The sequence below is a fragment of the Saccoglossus kowalevskii genome, chromosome 7, assembly GCF_978046115.1.
Source record: "Saccoglossus kowalevskii chromosome 7, keSacKowa6.1, whole genome shotgun sequence".
Lineage (NCBI taxonomy): Eukaryota > Metazoa > Hemichordata > Enteropneusta > Harrimaniidae > Saccoglossus > Saccoglossus kowalevskii.
The window spans coordinates 35,365,108-35,387,926 of NC_140647.1; the positions used below are offsets into that span (position 1 = coordinate 35,365,108).

A 22,819-nucleotide genomic window follows, 5' to 3' on the forward strand; every position below is an offset into this window, starting at 1 on the left:
TGGATAAAACAGTTTAAAATATGTGAGGTGGGGCATATTTCGTGTACTACACCCATGTGACTGGATAAAACAGTTTAAAATATGTGAGGTGGGGCATATTTCATGTACTACACCCATGTGACTGGATAAAACAGTTTAAAATATGTGAGGTGGGGCATATTTCATGTACTACACCCATGTGACTGGATAAAACAGTTTAAAATATGTGAGGTGGGGCATATTTCATGTACTACACCCATGTGACTGGATAAAACAGTTTAAAATAGGTGAGGTGGGGCATATTTCATGTACTACACCCATGTGACTGGATAAAACAGTTTAGAATATGTGAGGTAGGGCATATTTCGTGTACTACACCCATGTGACTGGATAAAACAGTTTAAAATATGTGAGGTGGGGCATATTTCATGTACTACACCCATGTGACTGGATAAAACAGTTTAAAATATGTGAGGTGGGGCATATTTCATGTACTACACCCATGTGACTGGATAAAACAGTTTAAAATATGTGAGGTGGGGCATATTTCATGTACTACACCCATGTGACTGGATAAAACAGTTTAAAATAGGTGAGGTGGGGCATATTTCATGTACTACACCCATGTGACTGGATAAAACAGTTTAGAATATGTGAGGTAGGGCATATTTTGTGTACTACACCCATGTGACTGGATAAAACAGTTTAAAATGGGTGAGGTGGGGCATATTTCATGTACTACACCTATGTGACTGGATAAAACAGTTTAAAATATGTGAGGTGGGGCATATTTCATGTACTACACCCATGTGACTGGATAAAACAGTTTAAAATATGTGAGGTTGGGCATATTTCATGTACTACACCCATGTGACTGGATAAAACAGTTTAAAATATGTGAGGTGGGGCATATTTCATGTACTACACCCATGTGACTGGATAAAACAGTTTAAAATATGTGAGGTGGGGCATATTTCATGTACTACACCCATGTGACTGGATAAAACAGTTTAAAATATGTGAGGTGGGGCATATTTCATGTACTACACCCATGTGACTGGATAAAACAGTTTAAAATATGTGAGGTGGGGCATATTTCATGTACTACACCCATGTGACTGGATAAAACAGTTTAAAATATGTGAGGTGGGGCATATTTCATGTACTACGCCCATGTGACTGGATAAAACAGTTTAAAATATGTGAGGTGGGGCATATTTCATGTACTACACCCATGGATAAAACAGTTTAAAATATGTGAGGTGGGGCATATTTCATGTACTACACCCATGGATAAAACAGTTTAAAATATGTGAGGTGGGGCATATTTCATGTACTGCACCCATGTGACTGGATAAAACAGTTTAAAATATGTGAGGTGGGGCATATTTCATGTACTACACTCATGTGACTGGATAAAACAGTTTAAAATATGTGAGGTGGGGCATATTTTATGTACTACACCCATGTGACTGGATAAAACAGTTTAAAAGGATAGGATAGGATATTTTATTTGGAACGTACACAAAAACAATGCTTGAGTAAAGTCCAACGTAAGAAACATACAGTATCACAACTAATCTAAAATAATTTTAAAATCTGAAAAACAAAATTAGCTAAAATACTACAAATATATTTGTCTACACTAGAGAAAACATTAATAAACAATTCTCCATTTGGTAATGTTTGATAGTCAGGTGAGTATTTGAACAATGTATAGAGGAATTTTTTTCTGTGTTCAGAAAAACTGTCACAATGAAAAAAGTAATGTTTCTCATCACCCACATCCTTAGAGTCACATTTGTTATATACCCTGTCACTTTTATTTATTCCCCTGTGACGACCTATTTCAATTGGCAAGAAGTGGGCTGAAATACGAAATTTGGTTAATACTACTCTGTGTTTTTTGTTTTTTATATCATCCAAGTATTTTTCAAATTTATAATTATTTTTGAATGTTTTATAAGTACTTAGTTTATTATGACCAGTTTTGTTCAACTAACTTTCCACATTTGTTGAGTAAATTTGGTTTAACCTTTCTTTAAACAGATTGCAAAAATTTGCCTGATTAGTATCCGTGTTTGTCATATTTGTCATATTTGTAATTTGTAGAAGTTTTTGGACAAATTTATACCAGGGATCGTATTTAAACCCACTACTTTCTTTAAAAGCAGCTTCGATAATTATGTTGTTTGTTTTCTTACATGACAACCTTTGATAAAATTTTATAACAGTAGTACAAACATCAATCACAAGTGGGAAACGACCTAGTTCACCTCTACAAGCAATATTCGATGCCTTCCTATGTACTCCCAAAACTCTCTTACAAAACTTTATATGAAGTTTTTCTGGTAATATTTTGTCAGAGAATAGCTTTGATACAAAAACAGTATTATCAATCTCTGATTTGCTATTGCCAGTTCCACTAAATAGATTAGTCAGAAAACTACCCCAAACCTCTGACCCATAAAGAATAACTGGTTTAATAACAGAATCAAACAGTTTACAGGCTAGACTCACTGAATGACATTCATTTGAATCCCAAAGCATTTTATACATTTTAAATGATGCTTTGTGAGCTTTTTCATATAACCTTGCTGTGGCTGCACTAAATTTCCCATTTGATTGGAAAGTAATGCCAAGGTAGTTATAAAAATTCACACATTCAAGTTGTGTTCCATTAATATAGAATTGAAATTTGTCTTCAAGGTTTTTACCAGTGCTGTTGAAAACTATAATTGGCGATCCGCTCCGCTAGGATTGCCCTTATAATCACTTTTGTCGTTTTGTGTGTGTGTGTGTGTGTCTGTGTGTGTACATTTCCAGTGTTTCCAGTGTTCACGTATTATTTCTTCTGTGATTTTTTTGGCTTGGCCGATTTCGTTCAAACTTGGCAGGTAGGTCACACCTTAACCCTAGTTATAAGGAAAAATCTGGAAAATTTTTTTGGCCCACCGTTGCCATAGCAACAGCCAAAAAACTTATTTTTGGATAGCTTCGCGCCAAATGTATCTCCTCCTACAAATTTGGGATAAAATACTTCAAACATAGCTCATTCTACTCAGCTTGAGTGTGGGCACAAAGTTACCATTTGAATTTTTGATATCTGTTTTCATTACCGAGAAATTTGACCCCAAAGTTGGGGTAACTTTTCACCAGCAACGGCTCGGCTGGTTTTGTTCATACTTCACAGGTAGGTCGTGCCGTCACTAATTGGAAAAAAATCCTGGCCCACCACTGCCATTGCAACATCCAAAAACTGATTTTTGAATACTTTCGCCCCAAATGTATTACCTCCTACCAGTTTTGTACACAGTCAGCTGGCATCGGTGTCGCTGGGTGTATATGATAAAGGGAAGTTGTGCAACCAAATTTGCCGAGTTCGCAGTTTTTCGCCAATAAAAAAATAACTAAGGCAACAACTCACGGTTTTTCATCATTTTTGTAATAAAGACATTATTCTCTATCAATAATCCGCCCAAAACAGGAACATTTCTACTAATTCTTGTGTTTTTTAGACGTTTTTCGAAAAACCTGCTATTAGGCTGCAAAAGTAGAACATTCCGGAGGGGCGAAAGGGAAGAGCCAAATTTAACGCGTAAAAATAGAACGCGTATTTTGACCTCTATGCGGTCGTTGCCAAAGAGCCCTGCGTCCATCGCCTGGCGATGCTCTTCTGTTTCACCAGTTGCGTTTTTTGACTAAAATTTGGGCAGTACTGTCAGTCACGAAAATTGATGAATAAATTAATACACATAAAATATGAATCACAGGCTAATTCAATGGTCACCGAACACTCCACTACTAAACAATCTGTGGCAAGATAGTAGCGTACTGTATATTTGACCCAGATTTGACAAGCGTGGTACAGTTTTTTGCGCGTGTCCGTAATAACGCGCACAAAGGATTGTCCTTTATTTGCTGGCATTCTTGACTTTTGACTGCAGTTCTTTTTTTATATTTTAGAGTAAATGCTTCTGATATGCTCTTAGGTTGCTTAATATCCGTCTGAAATTCTGGACTGTGGTCATATTTTTCGATTAGGAGTCGTATATTTAAATTACTCACTGTGACTAGTGTTTTGCATTATGAAGTATATTGTTATGAAGGTCAACACACTGCAATTTAGGTAAATATTTACCATTTCGTTATTTCATTATTTCGCTTTCCAGCATTTCCGGGAAACGCTTCATTCTAAAAAATACGATTGCAAAACGGTTGGAAATAATAAATGTAACAGCAGAATACGTCCTAGCACAGTCACTCTACTAGGAGAGAGTAACTGTGGTCCTAGTACTAAACTAAGTGACTTCTAAAGACTGAATGGTGTTTGCGAACTTCGTATTAGTTATAAACCGACGTCAGCTTCACGTTTATGTCACCATGGAAACAGCCAAAAAACATGTTGCTTGTTTTTGAGCGGAGCGGATCGCCAACCAGCCTACCGGCTTGTTTTAGATTTGTTTATGTTAACCTTTAATTTCCATTTCTGGTAGTAATTTTGAATGGCATCAATGCCCTTCTGTAGACCATCATGACTAGTAGATATTAACAGAAGATCATCTGCATATAAAATACAGTTAAATTTCACACCATTCAGGTCCACTGGGTCAAAATTGTTAACAACATCACAAATACCATTGACATAAATATTAAACAACTGGGGACTTAAGTTGCAGCCTTGCTTCACACCTCTATTAGAATCAAAGTATGGTGTAATTCCCCTATTCATTTTTATGCCATAGTGTGTATTTTTATAGATTGACTTAATTGAATTATAGAAGTTCCCCCCAATGCCTAAATGCAGAAGTTTATATAGTATTATTAAAGCCCTCACGCCAAACCGAGTCAAAGGCTTTGGAGAAGTCAATAAAGCATGAAAATAAATAGTTTTCTGTTTTTTTACGTTTGTTGTTTACATATTTTGTAATCAAGGATCTCAAAATATAAATGTTATCCGTTGTCCTATGATTTTTCTTAAAGCCAAACTGGTTATCTCTGTTTTGATTGTTTTCATGCAGATAGCTAGTTAACCTGCTGTTTAATATCATGGTATAAAGTTTGGATAAACAGCTGGAGATGGCAATGCCTCTATAATTATTGCAATCCGCTGGGTCCTCCTGATTTAAAAATAGGGATAATTAAACTGCAGTTCCATAATGCAGGAAATTTGCCTGACTTTAAAACTAAACAAAATAATTTGGCAATTGAATTAATGAGATATGGTGCACCATGTTTTAACATTTCATTTGAAATCATGTCATTACCTGAGGTTTTACCTAATTTAAGTAATTTAATATGCTTTTTTACTTCATCACTTGAGATTTCATAATCAAGATTAATTTTATTTACATTCTCCCTCTCCAGTTTACTAACACTATTCCTAACTGTATGGGTAAAACTACTCTCATCAACATTAGATTCACTGTTTAGACTTTTAAAGTGATCTAACCAATCGTTTACATTAATGTTGTCACTGTTACTATTTATTTTGTCAACATTTCTAAGTTCCTCTAACAGTTTCCAGAATAATTTAGGATTTGTTTGTTTAAGTGCCATCATTTTGTCACACAGCTTATCTTTATATTCTCTTTTTTTAATTTTAATTAATTTTTTGTTGATGCTGTATCTTTCCTGTCTAATGAGGTTATCTCTTGGAAATTTGTCAGGTGGGGCATATTTCATGTACTACACCCATGTGACTTTTAATTTATGTGTTTGATGTAGCTTGGGTATTCTGTACCCATATAGCTTGTTAAAACTGTGTACATGTAATTTACCATTAACATTGTACAGTCACATTCAGAATCATATTTGCTTTATATAAAGTATATCCTGAATATATAAATGGCATACTTTAATAGCTACATGTATTCTGGTACATTCAGTCTAATTCAGATGACTAAAACAGTTACTTTGAAGGAATAGCAGCCAGGACAAGAATGCAGTGAGATACAATTTGTTATAATCAGTATTGTTGCACAGTAGCTTATTAAAATTAGTGACATCATCTATCCATCCATCCATTCATTCATGTACATGTAATATCTGCTTGTCAGGCAATATATAATATTCATTTTTGTTTAATTTCATATGACTGGATTTTAAACAATCACAGCATTATAACAAATGTGATGAACCAATACATGGCTGGTTTTAAAGCATTGTAATTTAGCCCCCATCACAGGACACTGTCTGAGACGGGGACTCATGGATTTGGTTCCATCCATCCATCTGTGTGTGTGTGTCACATCAACTCTGAAGTGCATGATCTGATTTGAACAAAATATTTTTTCTAATGTAATGTACAGCCGCTCAGCATTTTTTTTTTAATGATTTTTGAACGTTTAGGGTATCTTAGGAGAAAAAAACATGGAATATATACTCAGTAGTATTTGAGATGCAGCTTCAAGAAATATAATTTTGTGGTTCAAGCACTTTTCAAGGTTATTTTGGCTTAAAAGTAGTAATTTTTGGTCACAAAATAAGGCTGATAATGATTTTTTTTAAACGTTTAAGCTTTTCATTGACCCATATCATTATTGTTATATCTTATTGTTATGGCTAAATTGGAAACTGACTTGTTTTAGTTCGTGTTTTGTCTTGTTTACAAGTTTGTTTGTGGTGGTGGCCGGGGCATTCCATACCCAATGTATATATAAATTATAATGTATTTATTCAATAACGCAACACTTACTAGAAATAATACAGCCATATGGTTTTGACAATTATATGATATGATTTATTACACATTCACTTGTATTTACATAAAAGACTGCAGTTTGAATTAAATGTTTAAAAAGATATGGTGTCCACTGCTTTCCCTGAACAGGCTAACATGAATACATTGCCCTTTTGAAATTTTAGAATGCCTCCTTGTAATAATTGTTTAAATTTTTTTTAAGTGCTTAATTTTTAATTAAAGCTCCTAGTATGCTAAACTAAAATTAAATTAAATTAAATTAGCAAACTTGTACTTCATGGAGAAGGTCTGTACCTGCATAGAATGCTACACATACCATACATCATGTACCAGAGTGATCATCAAATGTATTTCTTTATTGTCTCCTTGCTGACAAAATATTGTGATAAATACTGGTGTCTAACAGTTAGCCTCTGCCCACAATGCCAACAAAACTGATTACCTCAATTTTATATTATACCAGATTAAACAGCAATATTTGCATTTTTTTTCACACCTGTGTCTCATGATAAATATTGTTGATTTAAGCAGCAAAGTATAGTAGTATGTACTACTTTTAATTGTTGTATTTTGATTCCACTTTTACAGGAACCACTGTTTGTAATTTTACGGCTTTTGATTATGAAAATTTGCCAACTGTTTGTAACTCCTTCATCAAGACATTTTTCCATCAGATTCTAAATTGTGGCAACATTTGACCCCAAAATGACCTAACACTTTTATCAGTTAGAGCACTTCTAAGCTATACAGACTGTTGTTGTTCAAAGCTTGGTTGAAATTGTTTGATTGGCTACCATTTTATATGTAAAAAATGTTTCTTTTTTCAAGCTAACAAAATACAAACTTCAATGAACATTTAATTATCACACATGCAATAGAGCTTCAGTCATCTTCAAATGAATTACATAGACTATTGATTATTATTGTCACAAATACATTTGTTATATTCAAGAATGCATCTATTGCAGAGAAACACTAGATTTATTTGCATAAATTGTTTATTTTTCTGTGATATTGATTATTATGTTGTACATTGATTGTATATACAATGTATATTGTTAATGTTTCTTTTTTAAGGTTTGTTCCATGTAATATTTAACCAAAAGGTTCTTTGTTGTACCTAATGGATGAACAAAAATATGAAAAAATTAACAAATATCACATGCCGATGAATATTTGTTCCATTGATAAGTCCTTCAAGATTCCATAATCCTATTTTTAATTTTGTTTTTTTGTTTTTCAGAGTGTGCAGTATATTTGTATGAGCTGAAGCATGGGTTGTACTCAGTCCCATTCCGAGGACATTCCTCGAATGTATCTTCTATCATCTGATGAATTCATACAATCTATTAACGATGTTCCTGAATATTTTAACAAAACTCTTCAAACATCACAAGACTTTATTGTCAGTAACAAAACCAAGAAGGAACCTGAGATGTCTTATAATGGCCCACCATCACATCTAGAAAATTCCTTTGATGTGCATCCCTTCTGGTATCATCACGGACATGATTTCTACCAGAAAAATTTAAATAGTGACCAACCACCACCAAGTTTGCTTCCCTCGGTTAGTACAGCTCAGGAACTCAGACAAATAGAACTCAAAGAGGCAATTACTGACTTGAGACAGCAGGTAATAGGAGTCATGGCAGAGAAAAAGTCAAAAAAGAAAGTGAAATCAAAGAATAAAAAGACTGAAGACCATTTACTGAAAGATTTATCGCATGATGAAAAATTAACAATTGAGTTTTTGGAATCTGTCATTTTAGAAAATAGTGACGATATTGATGGATTATCTACAACTTCAAGTACCTCAGAGAGTAACTGGGCATTTTCTGGAAATAGATGTTCAAGATCTTCCTCCAGACATGATGGAGAGAGGAGTGATCGTTTGAGCATTGCATCTGAACCATATGATAACCCATTGCCTGGATATATCCACGGTATTGTCACAGATTCCAATGAAGGAAATGAACATGTTGAAGAATCCTTCTTACACAAACCAGTTTATTTACCCGACAATGATGTTTTGATTGTTGATGCTGATCATGAAACTGGTGCTAACTCCAAAACACAAGAACAGATAACCAGAATGGAAGTACGTAAAAGTTCAGTAACTTCTACAATCAGCACACTAAGCGGCCTCAATTATGCACCGCAAAGTGCAACGACATCTCCTACTAGAACAGTACCATTAGAATGCAATCTTGCTGGTCATCAGGTGTCACATAAGCAAGAGATTGCAAATATTGATGTGAAACCTAGCTCAAGTGGTAACATTGACCAAGACGCTGCAAGTAGCAGGAGGAATGTGCGAGCCATGGCACAAATGTATGATCTTCAGGTAAAAGAGAGTTTTGGGGAGGCTGATGGTAAAGATTTCAGGAAAAGGTTTTCAGGGCATGAGAAACGCGAAAGTATAAATGACATTGCCAGACTTCTGATGGATAGTTCAAATGGCAAAACCAAATTTCAACAAATGTACCAATCTGAAGTGAACTACGTCACAAATGACAGACCTCGCCATGGTAGTACATCTGATGATACAGTCTCTGAAGATTCTGTTATTGTTGAACATCCAAGAAGGGCAGTCAGCCATGGACGAATTCTGGGACAAATTAAAGCAGAGTTAGAACTTCTTCAGCATCGAGAAGATGATGATGATAATGGTATGGGTGAAAGCATTGATAGTGGGTTTGTTATGTGATCTATATCTTGCATCCAAACCAAATCATAGCATGATATGATGGTACAAGGCTGAAGCATTGACAATATTTAGTTTATTAGAACTGATGAAGCTCATCAGATTTAAATTCTAGTTTACTGTGCTCTGATACTGTTGACTCGTAGAGAAAGAGCTCCACAGATCGAGTGTAAATATGTAAATTTGCCTTGACATATCTGCTTTGATATCTCACCAGCTGATCGACTGATTACACTAACATTTTATTTTAGTGCACAATCTTATCAGGTGATGATTACCTGCTGTTGTTGCATTAAATTTATTGCCAATGTGCAAACTGAGAAAATGAGCCCCTACCCCCACTCCAATACTTGTATCAATGAGAAATTGCCTAGTTTATTGAAAGTGACTACTTGGTCTAAAAAAAAAATCATTATTTCTAATCAGCGTTGGCAACCAAATAAGTGCGATTTTTTTTTTCATTTATTTTCCCACTGCACAGCGCCCTCTGTAGACAATTATCTAAATCTGTGTCATTGAATATATCTGCCCCAAAGAAGAAAACAAATGCCTCTGTACAGTAGTCTTTGTGATTTCCCTGTCTGTATGTCTGTTCCATCAGTATCTCAAGAACCTATGTTTGAATTTTGTTGAAAGTTGGTATATAGATATTCTGGGACAATGCGAAGACCTGATTAATTTTTGGTTGACACCATGCAGATTAATGATCTCATTTGCACAATAATGTGCCAATTCCCACACATTTTTCAATGAAACTTAGTAAATAGACCTGTTAGAATATGGTGGAAATCTGTGCATATTAATACCTAATTTGCATGATAATTAGCCATTAATTAGTTGTTCCCCTAATATGTCAAGGGAACATGATCCACAGATGCATTGTCATAATATTCAAATTTGATTACTTTTCGGTTGAATCTGTGAATATTAAATATCTAATTTGCATAATAATTAGCTAATTTTAATATTATCCCATAAATTTTTCACCATATTTGAAGTCACAGGCCTGATTACTTTTCGGTTGACATCTGCAAATTACTAGTAATTGTGTAGTTAACATAATTCTCCACTTAGCATTTTATACATCATTATATATCCTATATGCTATGTTACAGTAATAACATAATAACAAAAATCATGCGAAAAATATCGTTAGCATCCATTGCCATCCAATTAAAATAAATTAGCCAATTTTTTACCTATCAGTTCATGTACTTATTGGTTATTGGTGGACTAAATTGCTTTGAAAATTGTGATTCTCACACAGCAGAATTATATTTATTTCATGTATTGTCTTGTCTTAGCACACAAGAGTTTTTTCTAAGCTTACTTTATTTTCAAAACAATTTGACTAGAAACATTCGGGGGGGGGGGGGGGCAAGGTCCCTGGCTTATATTCTCTAGCGCCCTCTATAGGCTGATTTAATAGCATGCCATTATGGAATGAAAGGCTGTAAATTTACAAAAGTCGTTGGTTCAGATGCCTTGCCTGAAATGGTTCATACAAAATTGTCTATTTTGATCACAATTCCAATTGAATAAAACATTTTGTAGTTTGGGCTTTTCAGTTGCCTAAAGGTAGAATGTTAATGAGAAGTAAATTTTCTTTTATGTTAATGTGTGACATTTCATGTATACAAGGATGAAGAAAATGAAATGAGAAATATGGGCACAGTTCAAATTGATGTATGGAGTAAAAAGAGCATGAATTGTCTGTTTTAGGACATTTTAATGCTAAGGCTGAGATTAAAATATCTTTTTCGGTGTCGTAGGGTGAAAAAAAAGTGCTCTATGCTTACTATTTTCTGTTTTAAAAAAAAAATCATACTGTTGACTAATACTAAAATAATTATCGACAGATTTTCAACCAAAATATTGTCACTTTTAAGAATGCTAAGTTTACAAGTTTTGGACCTGTATATTTGTATGCATTTTATTTTAAATGTATATCGTATACAAATTCAATATGCTTAAAATGCCTGTTTTTGTGTTGGAGAGGGGAGGCTAAATAAAGTATGCGGAACACCAGGCAACCAGTGTAACTAAGATGTGTATATGAATATTAATGATAACAAAGTAATTGTACATCACTTGCCAGCTGTTTACTTGTGCCTTTCTTGTATTGTGTAAAATTTCATTTTCAATGAATTTATCAATACTTAATTCCCAGCTGCTATGGTCAGTTAGAATTACGCTATTGTTTTTATTTGAGTTACATCACTATTTCCCTAATACCATCTTTTTTAATGTTATATTTAGACTGCCATTAATAACATGAATTACAATACATCATTGTCTACCTCAGGCAACAAATGGTGATGTGACATTTTAACCATCTAAAATATTCAATGCGATTTGGTTGAGCCATGAAACTGTCAATTCATCAAATATTATCTAGAACACATTTGTTCCCTATTTGAGTTCTGGGATTTGGGAGGGGTTGTTTATTACGACTGTGACCTTTTGGAATAGCAAAGTCAAACATACGAGTCCAATGCCCCCCCCCCCTCAAATATATTGACATTTACACTTGCATTGTGCAAAGTGTGCATTTTTGAAGTACAGTTGGGTTACTATGGAGCAGTATGTTAGTTTACTTTGTAGGTCATTTTACAAGAATATAGTCCACAATTAAAACATTACAACAATTTTATCTAACATAACAGCTATGTACTAAGGCTAGCAACAGAAAATAAGATTGCATTCAATGATACTACCGGTATATTTGTCTGAGACTTGCATATAAACTCAAATTGCATTTTATGCTGGATCATTTAAATATTACTTGCCATTGGCACACTGTCATTTTAGCTTAAAACCATTGTCATTAACTTGTTATTCAGAATTACATCTAGATTGCATGCAATTTAAATTTCTTGCACTTCTATATTGTGTAACAGAAGGTGATTACAAATATGAATATTCATAAGGTGATTCAAAATATGAATATTCATAAAGCGATTACAGATATATTCATAACTATATGCATAAGTGCTGGATAATCTATTAATATCACAAGGGTGTTTATTTGAAAATCCAGTCTGAACAGATCACTTAAAACATGAAATGTATTCGTTCTAGAGTTAAAAATATAGACAATACAGAAGGAAGTATGTAATATGCATACACAATAAGATACCTATTCATAACTTAATTTCTGCTTTGAATATTTCATGGAAAAACTAAACATGTTGATGTAAGAATGTGTTTCTTAGAGTTCTGATTAAAATATTTTTTGTCAAATTTTGTATTTTAAAAGTTAACCAGAGACAATGCTATTTTATTTTGTGTTATGTTATGCCAAGATGAAAATGATTTGTTTTAAATTATTTCATTTTTCAAAATTAAAAAAGAAAAATGTAATAATTGCAAGTTCTAGTTGCCAAGAATAGGAATATTGTGTCAATACATGTTTATATTATGCAGACAAATGCTTGTTGCTAACACAATGTACCCAGAATTGTGTTGTAAATTAAAATGCCTGTATAAAATGGAAATTAGAATACTAATAATATATGCACTGAAACAAACGGCCATGATTTTGTGTACTACCCAGGAACATTATTTGTGAGATTTATGTACCTGTCAATTGTGTACTAAATATATTCTTATTATGAACAAGATTTGTTGCAGTTTGATTTCCAGACTTTGGCTATCTATATTGTAAAACATATCAATCATTATCTGTCTGGCAACAGCTATTTGGTGTATTATTACATATATTATGTGTAAAAGGAAGACAAAAATATTTATTTTACAGTTTGTTTTTGACTGAATCATTGCAAAATATTGTTACAAAATAAAAAAATATTTGCTTGGAACTTGTCAAAACAAAAAAATTAAAAAAATTTGTATTTGAATACGATATTTTCTTGGATTACTGTATACTGCTTTAATTTTGTGAGACAAATTTTCACTAAAAAATAGATTTCTGAGCGCAGTTTTTTAAATTTTTGTCTTCATATACGTCATCATATATATATGTCATATACCTCTGAAGCCATATAATCATTACATTCTGAAAGTTAAGTGGTCTACAATATATAGCCATGCAGTGATTTACATGCAGTTGCAGCCATCAAGCGAATAGGTCTGCAAAACTTATAGTTTTGGGTGTTTGACCAATAGAAACTGGAGGTGGAGTGGTGTTTTGAAGGGGTAAATCTGCAACATTTTGTAAAAAAAACATTTCATTGAAAAAAACAAATGATTTTCAGTTTTTCCCACTCCCATAGTTGATAATGGTTGACCCCTTACTGTACATGTAATTTAAATGTATGAATATTGTTATACAAGCTATTATATATAACTATCATTTAATAATGAAACACAAATAGGTTTCAACATGTATGTAATTTATGATTTGAGGCAAAAAAAAAATATTTTTTTCAGCCTATGATTCCATTTTCCATTAGGGAATAATAACTTCAGTATTAACACTGTACATAATTAAGTGTAAACTAATTTATTTCCTCTATAAATTATGTATTATTTTGGAAGAAGAAATCTAGAGTTTATTGTATTTATCCCATTATTTTTGTACTGACCAAATAATATTTCATTATTGAGAATAAACTTTACCTACACAAATTCATTGCGTGTTTAGATTTTTAGTTCCCACTTTGGAGTCCAAAATTGGGGACTATTAATTTGGTGTGTGTGCATCCAGAGCTATTTTTCTGTCATGTTTTGACCTATCACTTTTATATGAACTTTAGTTGTCATTACTTTTGGTGAAAGAAAGACTGAATGGCAGCCATTTTGGTCCTCAAAATGACTAAATTCTGATAGTTAAGTGTGATCAGGACTGTTCCTCTGGGACTAACAGGATGATTTCATTTAAACTTTGTATCATTATGCAAATTGGGTTACAGCACATGTTATATTTTTTCAAGATTTGAACTAAAATGGTCGCCTGGTGGCCATTTTGTTTCTATTCATGTCCTTGTCTATTCCTAACCAGTTTGCTTACAAGTACTATTCTTACTGGCGGATCTGGTGGGGGGGGGGGGGGCTCCTATTGACGTGGCTGATGTAGACCTCCCATGGGCTGGGTTTGTCAATTGTTTTATGATTTTTTTTGTTTTCGGGCGAAAGTGGCGGGGGGCAGAGAACATGAAAGATGGACTGAAATTGTTTTATTCTGTGCTGTATTTATGAACATTGCAGACAGTCACACTCTCAATCAATGCCAGAGATCAGTGTTTTGATAGTCGCCCTGTAATTTTGGGATGGCTGAAACACTGTAACTGTTTTTTGTTCTTTGTTGTGTAACTATTTCAATTGGTGGCCACTTCTATTCTGTTACTTTTACCTTGGGAGGAAGGGGATGGGGACCACCACTATACCATTGAATAATTATGTTTGTAAATCAATGTATAAATTATGTACTTAGTTTTATCTTTCTTTATGCCCTTTGCTGACAGGCAAGAGTGACTTTAAAACGACAAGGCTTTTTTTGCATGGGGACTATTTTTGTGCTGTATTTACCATAAAATAATGTTTTAGTTTGTGGAATTTGACCACACTTGGTTGCAGGATGTGGGCTTGACATACTCTGCATGTGGGTATCAGTATTTTCAAGTGTTTTCTTTTTCCAATTGTTTCATTGTAGTAGTGTATGTACTACTATACCGTGTAGGTGCAAAATCCTTGTGGAAAAAACACCACCACTTGTGCACTTCTAATTGGCACATGTGGCCTACATGCTTTCGGACTTTTAGATTTTGTTTGACGCTATAGTCAAACGTATCATGAACCAAAAAAATCTTCTGGTTCATATTTGAATGTGCATAGGGACTGTAATTTGGTTATGCCTTACATTGTGATTCGGCCATTATAAAATGTCTGTCTCGGTGGTCTGAATTGCTTGTTATTTAGACGCACTACACAAGTGTTACCATGGCTTTGTGAATACATACAAATCATAATGGTAAGTAAGTTGATCAATTTGTATCAATGCTAAATATGTAAAAGATCTTTTGTGCATCATGAATATTAAGACACCAACTGCACTTTAAAGCAGGGGATGTTAAGGTAGTTACATCTCTTGTCATTAAATGCACATTTATACAGCTGCTTTAACTTTTCTATATATTGTGTGCAAATTGACTTGACTGAATCTTGAAAGTGAACTCTGTGAAGAAATTAACAGCTAGACTAGTGTGTATATAATTATCAAAACTGCATGTTTCTATATAAATTTATATCCATTTAAATGCATAAATTTCAGAGTAAGGCCATACATAAATATGGTAGATACTGCTGACATATTCATATGGTGTAACTCAAGTCATGTTTGCAACTAGTTTGTGGATATATGGGTACTTTACATATCAGTTTGCAACCACTGTGCTAATTTACTCGGCAAATTCCTGAGTATTGGTGCACGAACTGAGGTTGTGGCACATGGCAGAACCTTTGTGGTCCTTAAGCTACAATAGTGAACCAGAAGACTTTTGTAAGGAATTTTATATTAACTTTGCTTGAATGTCATGCTTTACATTTAGGAATTATTCTTTCCAAAAGCAGAAGCATCCTTTCACAAGCAGACAGACTGAATTATTCTTTCTTTTATAACTTCTGTCTGTCCTTCGCATAACTACTGCTTGTTGGCACTGGTTTTATTGGTCAAAAGAATCCGAAGCAAAACATAAGCAGCAATGTGTGGGTTGTATCCGATTTAGTTTCCATTGAACAACCAATATGTATGGCTTCCATCCCAACAGTGAATTCAGGATGCAAGTCAAATGTACACAAGGTAAGTCAATCCAGCAAGGATTGCCCACAAATAGCTTCTCTACAAATTCCAGCGAATTCATGACAAAAGTTCAATGTATACCAGACGAGTAAATCCAGTAAGAAAGATTGTCAGCGTTCTGTTCTCCTTTGACAACAAAAGTCATGAATGGATCATTACTAATGAAGTTGCAGTCTTGATAGACAAAGACACATGCAGTCATTATGTACACAGGGTTTGATCCTATTTTCTATTCTTCCCTGATCCTAAAGGTATCAGGGGAGTTGATAGATTTGTCTCCTCAGATCTTCTTTCATTATTACGTTCAGGTGCAATTCAATGTCTGCATATCAAACCAAATGATGTTATAGTAGCACTAAATCTTGTACATGAAACCCACACCTGAGACAAATTAATCAGAAGGAACTGAAAGCAGTTAACTTTTCACTGGGAAAGGATACTGAGATGTAACAATGTTACAATCAACAAGGCTTCTCAGCTCTCCATGGTGTAAGATGAGAAGCACTGATGTTATCCATCCATTAATCTAAAATCAGGATTTCAACAAAATATAACAGACATAACAATGAAAATATACATGGGACAAGACACAGTTAAACACAAACATAGACAAATGTGTACAGTAGTACATGAGTGGTACATGAGAGAAAATGATCAGTCCCAGAGTTTTCACATCAATTAATTACAAATTATTATATATGAACCTCCTCAAGTTTAAGAAGTGATTTCAGGTATTTTCAAAAGAGTGGCCATTTCCTGCCCTTCTGTACCCGCCATATATCAATCTGAGTAGTCAATTCATTAAGTAACCTTGCACATAGAAAAAATGATGTGTTGCAAAATCACCATAGGCAATGCAAGCCTGAGCATTTCAAACATGCTGGGAGATGTATACACCATACAAGGAGAAGAGGGATATTACTACAAAGATGGGGATGGTAAAATCAAAGTGATCTTTTGTCATACAGTCAAATAGAAAAGGGTTAAATTAGAGTTAAATTTAAGAAGGATATCAAGATATGAGGTAGGAGAACTTGAATCTGTGGATTCTTTGCTGGGTGTCTTTCTGCCTTGAGATATCAAGATATGAGGTAGGAGAACTTGAATCTGTGGATTCTTTGCTGGGTGTCTTTCTGCCTTGAGATATCAAGATATGAGGTAGGAGAACTTGAATCTGTGGATTCTTTGCTGGGTGTCTTTCTGCCTTGAGATATCAAGATATGAGGTAGGAGAACTTGAATCTGTGGATTCTTTGCTGGGTGTCTTTCTGCCTTGAGATATCAAGATATGAGGTAGAAGAACTTGAATCTGTGGATTCTTTGCTGGGCGTCTTTCTGCCTTGAGATATCAAGATATGAGGTAGGAGAACTTGAATCTGTGGATTCTTTGCTGGGTGTCTTTCTGCCTTGAGATATCAAGATATGAGGTAGGAGAACTTGAATCTGTGGATTCTTTGCTGGGTGTCTTTCTGCCTTGAGATATCAAGATATGAGGTAGGAGAACTTGAATCTGTGGATTCTTTGCTGGGTGTCTTTCTGCCTTGAGATATCAAGATATGAGGTAGGAGAACTTGAATCTGTGGATTCTTTGCTGGGTGTCTTTCTGCCTTGAGATATCAAGATATGAGGTAGAAGAACTTGAATCTGTGGATTCTTTGCTGGGTGTCTTTCTGCCTTGAGATATCAAGATGTGAGGTAGGAGAACTTGAATCTGTGGATTCTTTGCTGGGTGTCTTTCTGCCTTGAGATATCAAGATGTGAGGTAGGAGAACTTGAATCTGTGGATTCTTTGCTGGGTGTCTTTCTGCCTTGAGATATCAAGATATGAGGTAGGAGAACTTGAATCTGTGGATTCTTTGCTGGGTGTCTTTCTGCCTTGAGCAAAACTTATTATGCAGGAATTTATTAAACTATATTGGGAAGATGATATTCACAGATGGAAAAGGCTTTACTTGGAAGAGACTTAACCCAACAGTCATTCATAGTAGGCTTAAATATTCTTTTACTAGGAACCATAAGTATTTGATCAGTCTGTGGTAACAATGTATATGTAGTGGGCGATAATTGTTTGGAAACTCAACACTAGTTCATTTTATGATAATGATTACAAAAACGAACATTTAATTCCCACATGGTTCGAGTAGAATAATGAGCTGAAGGATGCATGCTCCCTTCAGCACAGACTGAAGTTTTGCATTGAAAGATTTGTTATAGTAAGAAAAGTGAAAGAGAAATTGGAAAAACAGCTTTTAAACTCAGGAAGGTCCCGCTGTGATGATGTTGTTGAGCAGTGTGCTGTTTTAAACTCAGGAAGATCCCGCTGTGATGATGTTGTTGAGCAGTGTGCTGGCACAAATATTATCTTCAGGCGGAAGGAACAATGGTCACACTTAGTCAACCATGGGATACTTCTTAAAAAGCTTAACATTTACAAATGTAATGATAATTCACTTAACAGATTAATTCCTATCATTAAAACCTAAACCAGGTCCAAAGGACAATTTCAGAACACCAGTTAATATCTACAGGTGTTTCACAAAGTAGCATTTCTATTTTTGAAAATAATTGAAATGTTGATATTGAATCTGTTAAAACTAATATGTACGCAACAAATTGGTTATAAACACAAGTAAAACCAAGAGCGTGCCTGTGACTACACACCAAAGCTCATCACGTCTAGCATGAACCAATCTTGAATGTGAATTAGATTATGATATATTAGCACCAGTCAGGGAGTTGTACAAGGAGAACTTTCTATAATGCTACCTTGGAATGGGATAAACAAATATCTAACATTACTGGTCAGTCTGATTTTGCAAAATATATATGTATATTTATATGTACTTCTACTATGATCTGATTTACATGCTGTACTCGCATACTAAATTAGTGTATGCCCTGTTACCAATGTGTTAGGAGACTTGTTATGGCCGATGAAGATCGATACCGCTGTCAGGATCCTAGTGCCTAGAATTAAATGGTTATTCCGATTCACTTTTAATCAAATGCACTGCGCAATGTTTGTTGATTTACCTCTGCCATAATGTCACATTGCAATGAGAGCTTCATTTGTACAAAACTGATGCAAAAAAAAAAAAGCTGTTGCAGCGATTCTGCAGGTACAAGCGTGGTGATCACACTCTCTCAGACTGACTTTCTGGATGATTTACAAGCTAGATTTACTTTTCCTGTGTGCTGACTTTTCATTGCCTAATTAGCCAACCATAGGAAATCTACACTAGCTAACCGTTTCAGATTTATAGTAATAATAACAACTATATATTTAGTTAAAGACCTGGAGCGATCCAATAGAACATAATAATGTTATAATAATTCCCGTGGGTATGAATTATACTACTAAATGATGATAAAACCCATGGTCAGTAAGGTGGTTACTAAGCTAGTAACCATATAACAAGCACCACGGTTGCCGATTAACTTATTATACTTATACAATTAGTACTTTGCTGTAATCTGTTGCAAAAACAATCCTAATCAACACGAAGACTGTGCCAAGGTCTATCTGAAGGGTTATGGAATAGCAAAAGTCTTAAATTCGCTGACATCTTAAATTGGTCTTCAATGCAATTCATAAATCTCCTGCTGGGAAATTCTCCAGGTAATGATGTTTTGTATTCAGTTGTCTGTGTGTTTTTCATCAATGTTTATACATGGGTATCCTCGTGAAAACCATTTTCTACTGTGAAAGACAAAATAGAGGGTGGGCAAGGGAGGTAGCTGGTACAGTTTTACGGGAAATAAAAAGGGCTTTTTACAATTTACAAAGAAAAAAAAAAGACGTTTTTACAGTTTACAGTGATAAAAAATGGAACATTGAATGGTCCGAAGAGCTCTCCGACTCAAATTCTCCGCCATTGCTGCGCCGTGTGTAGAGACGCATGCGCATATTACCCTCGTAATGCTCTTCATTCGGTTAAAGGGCCTTTTACGTCTTGACATTCAATTTTGTAGTGAATTGTGTCATCTAGTCGTTTTACAGTTTCTAAAATGTAATTTCCCTGGATTATTCTTTACGATTTTTTTATTTGGATGTAAATTCTTGTACGTACCGAGAAAAATGACACATTTTTACAGTGTACGAAAAACATATTTGATTGATTACGTTGTACGTCTAGCCTGTGATTACAGAATTACGGAATTTATTTTTTCAATTTACGTTGTACGAACCAAAAAATATTGCAATTACGTTGTACGAAAATAACCCTTGCCCCCCCCTCAAAATAGGTGTTAAGAAAATAAATACGTGATAAGTAAATAAATGTTCTATGTTATTGATAAAGAGCCATTGCTCGACATGTCTAGTTACTTAGGACAACGATTACCAAATAATGTCTACTGACTCTGTTTTTCAACTATAATTACTGACTGGTGTCATCGCTACTACAATATCTAAAGTGCTGGTATGCCGCTCACAGAGTTTCTGTCCCCGCTGAGGCAATGCAAGGTCATTATATACCTCACATACCAAATTCAAGTCAGATGGATGTGATAAATTTAAGTATGACAGTTTTACACTTGTTATTATTTGAAATGATAGATTTGAAAGAGTATATTGCTTGGATCGTCATCTTTGAAACAATCGAATATACGGTATTCCAGTTTGACATTGAAGCTAAATACGTCTCAATGGTCTCAATACCATACAATAGCAAACTATAATGTTAGTGTAATGCAGTGGCGGAACTAGCAAAATGTATTGGGGGGGGGCCTTCGCTTAAGATATTAAGAGCGTAAATCGCAGAGAAGCTATGCGTAATCCAGATGATATGAATCGTCATACGTTTGGGGGGCATGGCCTCTGCCCCCCCCCCCGGGTCCGCCAATGGTGTAATGCCCGGGGGCGGTACTCCAAGTCAAACCAGCTGAAATATAGCTTTTCAAAAAAGCCTCTAAGCACGTACTTATTTTTGTGAAATTATACCCCTTTTCAAGTGCAGAAATAAATAAATACCCTATATACATACTAAAATCCATGTTGAGGCACTATGAATTCATGAGAGTCCTTTTTTCACACTTTATTTATAGATTAATTATATATTTTTTAATATTCGACCCTAAACATACGGGTATACGCGTTTAATAGCTAAATAACACCCCTTTTACGAGTTTTTTACTTCTGCTTGCGTACCCCCCCCCCCCGTGTAATGATTTGAGTTTGTGCCATAAATTCAGTCATTTGCATAATGACATGTGGAATGAGTTGTAGTAGTTATTAGTTAGGGTGGAATGAAAACAAAATGACGAGTGCCATGTACGACGCGATGTTTTACCTAATTAGTAAGTGTTAGATATTTAGTTTATCCGCGTACTGCAACACAACCATATTGCGATTTAGATTTGATGGTTATTAATTATTTATTCAAATTAATTATTATTGAGTTTGGAGTATTTACGAGTGTATTTAAAAGTTTCTGAAAACAAGTCCTCTATAAGGGGAAAGGAATGTGATGATTTGAGGTTGTGACATAAGTTTAGTTGTTTGCATAGATTAATTATATATTTTTTAATATTCGACCCTAAACATACGGGTATACGCGTTTAATAGCTAAATAACACCCCTTTTACGAGTTTTTTACTTCTGCTTGCGTACCCCCCCCCCCCCGTGTAATGATTTGAGTTTGTGCCATAAATTCAGTCATTTGCATAATGACATGTGGAATGAGTTGTAGTAGTTATTAGTTAGGGTGGAATGAAAACAAAATGACGAGTGCCATGTACGACGCGATGTTTTACCTAATTAGTAAGTGTTAGATATTTAGTTTATCCGCGTACTGCAACACAACCATATTGCGATTTAGATTTGATGGTTATTAATTATTTATTCAAATTAATTATTATTGAGTTTGGAGTATTTACGAGTGTATTTAAAAGTTTCTGAAAACAAGTCCTCTATAAGGGGAAAGGAATGTGATGATTTGAGGTTGTGACATAAGTTTAGTTGTTTGCATGATGATATTGATACAGTGTATGGAACATTTCGTGAGGACTTGGGCTCAATTCCAGGCCTAGCAGTTGAGTAATGAAAACCTTATTTACAGGTGATCCTCTCCAGTGCCTTATTCTCCTCCTGGATTTGGTGACCAATATTCACTTTATTCTCTCAGTTTAAACAGCCAGGAAGTGACCACACAACGACAAGTGAAACAGAATTGAAAAAACGAGGTCATAGTTGTGAACAATAACTAATAAACAAGAAAAATAAATACAATATAAATAATAATATACTAGTATTCCCATTACAAAAACTTATAAAATATACATGTACGTTGAAGTAAAGTGAGTTAATTTGTGTCGCTGTCATGTGCAGGAACTTCATTTACAACCATTAAATTCAAGACTTTCCTAATAAGTTTTGTAGATGTCTGCACAACACATGAACACCCACAAATATGGGCAATGTAGTGCACGTAAATCCTCTTGACCCAGAGGTCAGCCAGTGATAGCGCCCTCAATGGTCAAACAAAACATTACCATCTTTTTTCACGATGTGTAAGAAAATACACAATCTATCACGTGGAACAGACTCAGTTTTCTTTGCAAGTGAACTTATTAGAAACTCGGAGCATAAAACTACTGTGATAATTTATTAGTTTCTTTCCTTCACCTAGTTTTGAGATGCCTTTTTCACGATGATGTTTCTCTGTGATTTTTTT

General features: G+C 34.5%; 1 protein-coding gene across 7 annotated transcripts in view; it reads left to right on the forward strand.

The window, feature by feature from the left end:
* Window positions 1-13,976, forward strand: part of LOC144364048 (uncharacterized) — a 43,431-nt gene extending 29,455 nt beyond the window's left edge. For all 7 annotated transcript variants that reach the window (XM_078014348.2, XM_078014346.2, XM_078014347.2 and 4 more), the window contains exon 2: window positions 7,926-13,976. In XM_078014348.2, the coding sequence (XP_077870474.1) occupies window positions 7,956-9,389 (1,434 nt within the window). In that variant the 5' untranslated portion in view covers window positions 7,926-7,955 and the 3' untranslated portion in view covers window positions 9,390-13,976. The remainder of the gene's footprint in view (window positions 1-7,925) is intronic.
* Window positions 13,977-22,819: the final 8,843 nt, after the last annotated feature.